Here is a 10,698-nt window from a genome sequence, read left to right as displayed (position 1 = left end):
TTATCGAATTGTAGGCAGTCATATCAGCCAGACTGGCAGATCACCCTTTAGAAAGATAGGCAGGTAGGGTGCCGGACAGTTGGTTCCCTACCATAGAACTCAATTGGTTCGTGTTGTGATTCATTCCTCTATATTTATTATGACGGGTAATACGTATCATTGCTGTTCCCGTCGACGTGGGACTAACTGAAGTTTATCGAAGATCAAAATACGTATCTAAAACGACAAGGAATGACACTATAAAGGACTGTGGTGATCCAGAAGAGAACTTGGGATGTGACCTTATACATGTTTACATTGGGTCTGTATCTAGATACCCGAATTTGACTAAGTAATCAGCTTGTACATACCGGAATTTGAGTAAGTAATCATGTTGTAAGCAAAAGTTTGTGTAGAAAAGAGCAGCCACAGTTGCAAATATCACACAGGAAAGTTTTCTCCAAAATTGTAATTTGGAATGGCTTGGATTGATTCCTTTGATGAGAACTTCTCTTTGTTTAAAGCCACAGTACTTCAAGAACACCAATCTCAGTTGAATTACAGTTATGGTGGTTCCCTTGATGCGAATCAAGCATTTCCTGGCATTGAGGAGAGTCTCGATGATCTTTTGGGATCTCCTCTAGACTACCCACCATCCCAAATAAGCTCCATGAGAACTAATATGAATGATGCCAGATGCTCTGCATCAACGGTTGAAGCTAATAATGTTGAATTCACTGTGTCCAAATGGCTTGAAATGGATGGAGTCAAGTGTGAATTGGATCAATTCAATGAAAAGAAGTGTGCGGAGGGTTGGAATGATAGAATGCCAATTGAGTTTGGTAAAGTTGGTGTTGGAGGTGAGAGTAATTGTAATGATTTACATGTTCCTGATAACAAATTGAAGAAAACTGCTAACGGCTTGCCTGCTAAGAATCTCATGGCAGAGAGGAGGAGAAGGAAGAAGCTCAATGATCGCCTTTACATGCTTCGCTCAATGGTGCCTAATATCTCCAAGGTGGGTGTTTTTCACTACGTTAATAAAAAAAGATACAATTTTTTCTGTTGCACAAGTTCATCCATGGCTGTTCTAATTTGTTCTACCTCTTGGTTATGCTGTTCCAGGTTGGGGCTTGACCAATTTCTATGGTTTTCTCTTTTTAACTTAGTCCACAGAAAAGAAAACATTCAGTATCTTGAAATCTTTGAAAAGCAGAACACCATCCTTAGATTCATTTCTGTTAGATGGGCACTTTACCAAAGTGAATTCTGAATAATACTATTAGACTTTCACAATGCGTGCTTCCTATATTCGATTGAGTATGAGAGTTCTATGTGAAATATGAGATTTTTCACATAAATTTTTTGAATTACACTGCATGATTCATCCTGGAATGAAAGTGAATCCTGTCTGTTCGTGAACTTCATCAGGAAAGTAATATATTTTCTTTCTGTCGTACTCTTGGCAGGTTCTTTAAGTGCTCCATGCTGAAGTATCAGTTTGGGGAAGAGTGTTATTCCCGTTTGTGAGGCCCTCTTCAAAATAAAATATAACAATTGTAACCAGGACTCATCTGGTTGGGATTCGAAAGTTTAATAAGCAAAATTTTCTCATGAAGAATTTGATTCCAATATCCTACAAGATTTCTGGCTAAACATACGAAGTTTGTGTTGCCATAAATGATCTTGCAGCCTTTCTTAACTTTACACAGATGTTTCACGTATAGAGTCTTCACAGTTTTGAACAGTGTCAAATTTTCTCATAGTAGAGGGGATAACCGGTCCTTTTCAAATTATGGAATAAGTTATTAATGATGGATAGATTTAGTGTGTATTCTACGAGATTCCCTTGGTTGACTAATCTGAACTCCCATAGATCCGCTTCAGGGAGCCTGACCAGAGAAACAGGTCCTTTCCCTCTAATAGTTTCTCTCTTACCCCTATCATGTTCATGGAATTCGTTTGTTGGGATAAAGATTATGATTTTGAATTTGATAATTTACATCAATTAGGTATCAGATACATAATTTAAACCAAAAAATTGTGGACTAGAATGGTTTTTGTTCGCAAGTGGGCCTTAAGTTAAAAACACTAAATAGTTCTGATACCAAGTTGGAAAATCAAGCAAAGAGGAGAAACCAGAGGAAGAGAAACCCAAATTTGTGCTCTGCTGAATAAAGGTCCTCGATGATTAATTTATAAGAAAATACATCATAAATGTGTAGTATAGTAGTATACTGTAACAAGGAGCTAGCTGCATTATTAATGGTGGACAGGTAAAATAGTAAGCACATGAATAATGCGAATGATTGAAGACAACTAAAGTGGCTAGATTAGTAGATTAGTTGTGGGTGGCTGTAAAGTACTTAGTAAGCAGATAAGTAATTTATATCATACTGTGCATTTAGGTTTGATAATCTGAAAAGGTATTTGGATGTCAGATAAGATTGTTTTATAATTCAAATGTGTTTACTTTTCCAATTAAGATTTGAATTGTGGCAGCTGGCATTTACCTTTTTATGCTGGGTACTTTTGCTTATGCAGGTGGACAGGGTCTCAATTTTGAGAGATGCTGTTGTGTACACGAAGAAGCTTCTGCAGAGTATCAATGATGTGCATAGTGAGCTCATGAAATCTTCGAAGACCCCTTGGTTAGTTGGTTCCTCAGATTTTCGCTTCTCAAGTCCTCTCTCTCTTTGTCGAGATGAGGGAGATTACAATATCCCAACGCCTAACGCAGATAGGCAAGAAGCACAGGTAACCTATTATTGTACCTCCTAGATAATTGTTTCATTGATGTCCACATGAGAGCAAAAGTGGGTAGAAAATTTGTTAAACAAATCATGTATGATGAGTCTAATCAGAACTTAAAATCATGCAAAATTACTAGATGACAGCAAAACTAACCAAAGAAAAAGTGTATCTACCATGAAGATGCTGAATGGTATACAGCTGTGAATGAACTTCTTGCTCTGCCAAGCATTATAAATCTGTACTTCAGTTACTCCATTGGAATTGGGAATTTCATATGGAGAAATATATGCACTTAATTAGAGTTATTATACAATGTATTGGTGGCAGTGATGAAGCACCTAATAAAGAGAGGGCTTCTCTCCTATCATTCAAGGTCGATTCCATGTCATCTCAGAGTGAGAGAAGATCCTTTCTTATCTTGAATGCTATAGCACTTCAGTCCCTTCATCAGACCATATAGAAGCTGAGAACAGATGTCAATAAGATCACAATTTTTTATCTTTAATAATAGGCTCAATACTTATGACATGTAATTTTCCAATTCTAATGTTATTGTGCATAGTTTCTAATAATAATTGCATTAGTTTATTTCTTCAACGTTTCAGATCAAAGTACATGATCTATTATCAGGAAGAACAGAGCAAGGCAAGAGAATGGATCAGATGGATTGTTAGCAGATCAGGCTGGATTAAAAAGAGAAGATGAGAGCATACGAATAACCCTCTTCCTATCATCTTGGTTCTCGTACCCTCTCACCCTCTCCCATTTTATCTAGCCCATTCTGCTACAATCTATTTATGATATTCTATTATTTTGCTCTCTTCTTCGTGATGATGGATCACATAGTTTGATCCGAAATGTCAAGGAAATAAACTCACACACCTTCTGGTTTAAGCTATGTATGCTTTTTTGCCCAACGTTTGCAATCCCACTCAATAGTTCATCATCAAAAAGGAAAATGTGTAATAGAGTTGTCAAAATAACCAACTACTGTGCATGATTTCATCATAGGATGCTACTAATTCATTTGTTTTCAAGATTCGTTGTTCACAAGATTGACTGATTCTCGGTGTTTTTCTTCTATTGGTCAAGGGTTCCTTTAGGAAACAGTTGCACAAGGGTTAATGATACATGTAATGTATCTGCAGGTGGAAGTGTGGACAACAAAAGACAAGGAGGTGAACATTCACATGTCCTGTTCGAGAAGGCAAGGTTTGCTTCTATCCACAATCAGGGCTCTAGATGAACTTGGTCTTGATGTCAAGCAAGCTGCCATAAGCTGCTTAAATGGCTTCAAACTTGATTGTTTACAAGCAGAGGTACTTTAATAATTACATTGACTACATTCTTCTGTCTTATGATCAGTGCCCTTATAAATACCAAATAACCAACATTCTACTTGTTACTTTGCATTTTGTGGCAGCAAACTATGGGCCAAGACATTGCACCTGAGGACATCAAAGCACTTCTGCAACGTATATCAAGCTATCAAACTACATTATGACAAACCCATCACAATACAGGGCAAATCAGTCAATTCCCACTCTACAAGAGCTTGCCATCTTTCAAACCAAACCCATTCAATAGCTTTTAGTGACAGCAATTTCTTAAAATAGGGAATTCGAATATATAGTGATGAATACTTGCAATCAATGCTAGAGCCAATGGGGCCGTATTCAATGGTCTTCCTACAAGGTTCTTACATTGGAGATTTGTGTTCAAATCTTCAAAGTAACATCTTTGCCGCTTTTATATTGACTTGAATTGATTATGTAATTTATACAAGTTCTAAGTTAGAATGTATTGAATGAAGAGAAGGTTCCTCTTATAACCAACAGGTACAGCTTCTAGCTTCTAAATTGAATATATTGAATGAGGACAAGGTCCTTCTTATAACCAACTTGTATAGCTTTTAGCTTCTACATTGAATAGATTGAATAAGAAGAAAGTCCGTCTTACAACCTTCATCTTATGGCCCTAAAAAATGCTAGAGATGCTTACAGGCTTATGAATGTACACACTAAGAACAACTTAATATGGTCTTCAAGTGCTGGAATAAAATTTTTAATTTTGGGATTGTCAGCTGTAACCTTTTTCAAGTTGAGAATAAGAAGCAAATGTAGCTGCTGTTATGATTCTTTGTTTTTTAATTTTCTAGTTTAATTTTCGATCAGCTAGTTGTTGCTATTTTTGTATCTCTCAGTAGAGAACAATTTGCAACCATACTGGTGACTGCATTACTGTTGTAGTTAGAGACATGAATTTGAAAGTTTTAAGTTACTTTGTTAGGCAAAAGCACCAACCATCTATGTCTAGCCTTACATCTGTCTAGTTTGTCTCAATTAACTTGTCTAATTGGATGACATCAAATTCTATGGATATTATTGTGATAAGCAATAGCAATCCTCTCGCCCCCCCCCGTGTTACCAAATGAGTCACCACCATCGATCAATTGGGGAGATGGTAGATATTGTGTACACACCTAGTTGTAAACCACTAGAACTGCCTCTATATATGGTTGTTTGATTTGAGAATTCCAACGAGCCACCTTGGAATCAAGATCACCAAAAGCATTAACCTATATAATACATATATCCCTAGGTAATCTTAGAAAAATACTATTATCCATGTCATCGACACTCACCATACAAAAATCCCAAGGATTTGCACTTCAAAAAACAACAATTGATATTGGTTCAAGAGTTAAATCACTAGAAAACCTTCATAGAGGACAACCAATCTCCTTTGATTGATATTTAAGAATGAAAAACAGTCCATATACAATTATCAAGGAAAAGGAAGATTATTTGTCACATTTTTTTATTGGATACATTTATGCATTTCAATATCCTCTTTCCCTAATGAGCAAAGTTGTTGTGGTACAGGTATGGTGAGAAAATGCCCCCTCTGTGATGCAGATTGTGTTTTTTTGAAAAGCATTTGTACTACCAATTTAAACTTCTACTTCTTGAAATCCGTTTGTTCTTGCAATTAAAGTATCTTTTTTTTTTTTCCCTCTTCTACATTTCTTTTAAAGTTTTATGATGAATATTATGAATTGAAGAACAATTAAATTTAACTATTTCAAATTAACAACGTTTAATTTATTTATTTGAATGATTTGTTTTCTTTTATATTAATTAAATGTCTATCAAAAACAAATATATGTGTGCATCATCTTATAGACTTGTAACTTTTTCGACTATGCGTATCCCTTGCTCCATCGGGTGCAAGTGCTAGTTTATACAAGTTCTAAGTTAAAATGTATTGAATGAAGAGGAGGTTCCTCATATAACCAAGAGGTCCAGCTTCTCGCTTCTAAGTTTGAATATATTGAATGAGGAGAAGGTCCCTCTTATAACCAACTTGTATAGCTATGTTTAACTTGAATGTCACTTCCATCCAAATACAAAATTTAGTGGTACAAATACCTAATGATGAGTTTTGTGACCATTTCAGTGCCACTCCCGTGAATCCTATTTGTAAATGGTATTACTGTGTTCCATGTCTCTACTAGCGAGCATAATTGATAACAATAGCCAGTGCTTATTGAGCTGTATTGATCATGAGATCAGAGAAAGGGAAAAATTGACAGGATTTCTGTATGTACACGCCATCTTACTAAATGCTACCCTTGATTGTGTTTGTCTTGTTTTGGGGACATGCATATCTTTTTTCTCTACCAGTTGCTTTCATTTTTATCAAATTAATGCTGTAATTTTTTATTTGCAGAAAGATATCAGAAAATAGTATTATTAATTATCAAGTATTTAATAAAAACATGGGGTCTTAACTGTTGAAAGAACAAATACCAATCTGGAAAAGATAAAATACCAGTGTGGAGGCAATTCTCCTCCACACTATTATTCTCGTTAATTAATGGTTCTATTCAAGTTTGTAAAAACATAAAATTTAAACCTGATACGATCAAGAGAGAGATGTGAGTTTTGTGTAAATGTAGAATTCTGAAATAATATTAAAATCTTCACATTGTTAAATAATAATTATAATAATTTTTAATTTTTAAAATAATAATTATAATAATATATAAATCTTTTGACAAATAGTATTAAGAAAAGTTTAATCTTCAAGCATTTATATTTAAATGTCAAATCATAAAATGCTTTTTCTTAGCATCTTTTTATCAAACCAATAACACATTGTTTAGTTCAACATCATTAAATCAATCATGATTTCTACATGTAATAATAAAAACTAAATATGTATAGTAAAGGGTTTGTAAAACATAGTATGTGAAATTCAAATTAAATCTCTATGTACAAGTATTTTAAATACTCCTACGTACCAATTGATGTATAAAGGGGCTCTATAACGACTAACTCATAAGTAACACTAGTACATTTGTGTTGTATGACCTAAATTTTCCACGATTGGACAATTTGGCTTGTCAAATTCACTTGTTTAAAAAAATATGATCTCGATAACGTCAAAATTTCAACGATCCTTAAATTTTTAGTCGAAATTTCGACAATCTTTAATTTTTTAGTCAAAATTTTGATGACACTTAAGTTTATCGTCGAAATTTCAACATTGTCGAGATATAAAGAAAAAAGAAGAAGTGAAACTTCATTTCATATTTACACGGCAAAGTGCAGGCAAGAGGGTTCAGTGTTGTTCCTAGGCATGATGACGATCTTCTTAGCATTGTTCAGGGTAACTTCATCGTTTTGCTGAGTTGGGAGAATGCTAGGGAAACTAAAAGTCATTACATTTTGATTGATTGTGTTATAAAGTGATCTTCCCCTTCTTATCCATGTCTCTGTTGTGATCTTTTTCAATGGAAAAGGAAGAAAAGGAAAAGGAAAAGGAAGGGTTTAGGTGATTTTTGTTGTCCTAATGGTCTCTATGAAGTGCACCATCCAAACGTTAATGTATCCCATTGGAGGGAGTCCCATGGCTCTACTGAAATGTACAATTGCATAGCCAATATCATCCTTCATGTACCCTTGTGTCATATCTACTTTCTAGACTCTACGACCCACTGGTGTTCTATCTATTAGGAAGGAAGATTGAATTATTTCTTTGGCTTCCTTTTCGTTCTCCCTATACCATCTTTTGCCCAGTCATAGGTCATCTTTACATATTGATCGGCCCTTGTGAGACAAAACACCTTCTCAATATTCCTCGGTCTGAGGTCCAGGACTATCTCCCCCGTAACACTCTTGACAACCTTTTCTTTAGGCACATAATGTTATGCCAAGGTCATAATCAACTTAGAGGATTGTACAGAAGTTGGATGTGATGTTGCATTTACCAACTTCAACCTGATTATAGTTGATACCAATGTAGATCTTTCTTTATGTTGTGCCTACCTCTAGTTAACTTTTCTGATTTTATTGTTGAACTTTATGATTGATGATTAATAGCATTATTTTCCAAATTATTGGATATTGTTTTCATAATCAGTTGATTCTATGATGAGATTACTTTGGTACTTGTTATTTTATGTATGCATGATTATACTTTGATGATGATTATTTACAGTGGTTTCAGTTATTTGATGATGTTAGTTAGATGGATTATTTATACGTGTTTTCTATGGATACTTACCGCATACTACATGTGTATGGTGTGCATGTATGTTTTCTTTGTGTATGACGTTTCTGATGTGGTTAAGGAAGGGGTTCGTAGTCACCTGCTAGTCAGGATCTAGATGATGTACCACTTCCTATCATTTTTTGTTTAGTTTAGAATATATGTATTTGTACATGCATAGATTTCATGCAGATTGTAAGTACCAGGTATCGATGTCCCTGAATCGTCAGGATGAGCATATCTTATCACAATATCTCAATGGTAAGAGAGGGGAGATAAATTCTTGAGTCCAAATCCTAACCTTTAAACCAATTTTCCTATAAAAAAAATTAGCACAAGTATCTGAGATGATTACCCTTCTGAATGTGTCGTATGACATCAATTCATGATTATAACCCTTGAGTTTGATCTTGTATCCGGTATTTTATGATGAGTTTTCGTATTTCGTCTTGTAGGTCTATGGTGATTTTTCTATGAATTAAGTCAAATTAAAAGATTAATTAATAATTTAATTTATTAAAAAATTATTAAGATTATTTTGAAATTTAATTATATTTAATTACTTGAAAATTAATTAAATTTAAAGAATTAAATTTAAAGAAAAAATTATAGTCTAGTTTGAGAGCGTAATAATATTTATTTAATTTATAATAAAATATTTAGGAGATCATTTTTAAATAAGTGCTAAATATTAGTATTACTTAAGTTAATAAATATTTTATCAAAAATGCTTCGGAAATTAAATAAAGAGTGGAAAGAGAGATTAATTTATTAAAGATATTTTAAATTGCATAAAGTGTGCATGATTATCCAAAAAGTTAATAAAGAGTTAAAAGATTGTGATCAACGATTTCTCTCGTGTGATCGCACAATCAATGCCTCGATTTTAGGGAAGAACTCCATATCAGAGATTGAGAGTTCTTTTCGCAGGGATCAGGAATCTTGGAGAAGGGAATTTTCAGAGAGAAGGTTTTGAGAGAAGAGATTTCTCTCACAATCTTCTGGTGATTGTGAATTAGCATCAAAACAAGGTAGAGCCTCATGTTTTATTCACCCAATGAATTTCGTTTCTTCGAATTTCCTATCTTCATCTTGCTTGTTGAATCGTTTGTTTCAAATTTCATCTGTGATAAATCTTTCAATCTCTCATTATGAATTATTGTCACTCATTTGTATTCTTCTGTATATGAGGTTTGAAAGCTAGGAAACCCTCGTTCCATGAATTGAATAATTGTTAATAGATCAGAGTTAGTTTTAAAAAGAAATCAATTTTAAATTGAAAATTTGACCGGTTGATTTGGGTTTTTTGATTAGACTAAATTCACTATGTTTATATATATATATATATATATATATATATATTGGGGGGGCTTGTTTTTTATAACGTTTTTATATTTAAAACAATGTATATAAAACAAAATTTTAAAAAATATAAATAAAAATGAGTCTAGAGGAGGCGAGGCCACCAATCCCCCACCTCTCCATTTTATCCCCCCATGGGGCCTTGTCACTGTCTCCAGGTGCAAACTATACTTTTGCTTGTAGCTACAACATTTAATATATTTGCATGCAATAGTAGATAGCCTGCAACAGCATATAAAGGTCAATCGATGAGCCTAAACCACTTCTTGGTATATGCAATTTTTTTAAATGTTTTTTTTGTAAATGTTATTAAATTTAATTTTATTTAAATTTTTAATTATTATTTATTAATAAATTTTATTAATAGTTTTTATTAATATTTATTAAATTAACCAATGATTAATAAATTTTAATTATTAAAGAATTTTAATTATTAATTATTAATTTAGTAATTTAGATTATTATTGACGAGTATCAATCAATAATGTTAAAATATATTTACTTTATTATTATATAATAACTTAATTATTAAAAGAATCATGAGTATTTTATTCAATGATCGATATTTATTATTTGAATAATTTAGTAGATAGTCATTTTTAAGTCATCTTGTGATATTTAATGGGGATATTTGTAACTTCAAAAATTAAGGATAAATTGTGCATATTGTTCAAAACCAAGAATGGGTTAAATTGTAAGGATAAATTGTACATTCATATATTTGAAAACCTACATTGAACGAAAATTCAAACTTTACTATTAACTCAAACTATGTGTTTTCAAAATCAAACCAAACTATGAAACTTACACTGTTAACTGTATGTTGTCTTATGTTTTGGGTTTGGGTTGACTAGAGGGTTGACTAGAGGCTTGGGAGTTCTTTGTTTGTGACATTATGATGATTTGATCTTGATCTTTTAAACTCAACCATGGTAATGTGTCTGGTATGCTCTATGATGAATTTGGTTATGTTGTTCATTATTTCTTTTAGTGTTCTTGTGTGATAACGAGATGAGTGTTATGACATACTTGACTTAACCTTTGAGT

General features: G+C 33.2%; 1 protein-coding gene across 2 annotated transcripts; it reads left to right on the top strand.

The window, feature by feature from the left end:
* Positions 1–206: 206 nt before the first annotated feature.
* Positions 207–4,809, top strand: LOC149535430 (transcription factor ICE1-like). 2 transcript variants are annotated; one of them, XM_089806747.1, is made up of 5 exons: positions 207–839; positions 927–997; positions 2,524–2,736; positions 3,882–4,052; positions 4,157–4,809. In XM_089806747.1, exons 1-5 carry the CDS (start codon positions 458–460, stop codon positions 4,235–4,237), a joined length of 918 nt encoding a protein of 305 aa, XP_089662873.1. In that variant the 5' UTR covers positions 207–457; the 3' UTR covers positions 4,238–4,809. The 2 variants fall into 2 exon arrangements, with proteins under 2 accessions (XP_089662873.1, XP_089662872.1); XM_089806746.1 differs by having other exon boundaries at positions 224–997.
* The last annotated feature ends 5,889 nt before the right edge of the window (positions 4,810–10,698 follow it).

This window comes from Cupressus sempervirens, chromosome 10, assembly GCF_028749045.1.
Source record: "Cupressus sempervirens isolate cs-2001-9-10 chromosome 10, ASM2874904v1, whole genome shotgun sequence".
Classification (NCBI taxonomy): Eukaryota; Viridiplantae; Streptophyta; class Pinopsida; order Cupressales; family Cupressaceae; genus Cupressus; species Cupressus sempervirens.
The sequence above is the reverse complement of the archived record's forward strand: the minus strand, read 5'-3'. Positions and strand labels throughout refer to the sequence as shown.

Excerpts from the sequence above, each read along its gene's own strand:
- LOC149535430 (XM_089806746.1), top strand. The coding sequence starts at position 458 with ATGGCTTGGATTGATTCCTTTGATGAGAACTTCTCTTTGTTTAAAGCC. Across the intron at positions 998-2,523 it reads TGGTGCCTAATATCTCCAAG|GTGGACAGGGTCTCAATTTT; the intron begins GTGGGTGTTTTT and ends TTGCTTATGCAG. Across the intron at positions 2,737-3,881 it reads CAGATAGGCAAGAAGCACAG|GTGGAAGTGTGGACAACAAA; the intron begins GTAACCTATTAT and ends ATGTATCTGCAG.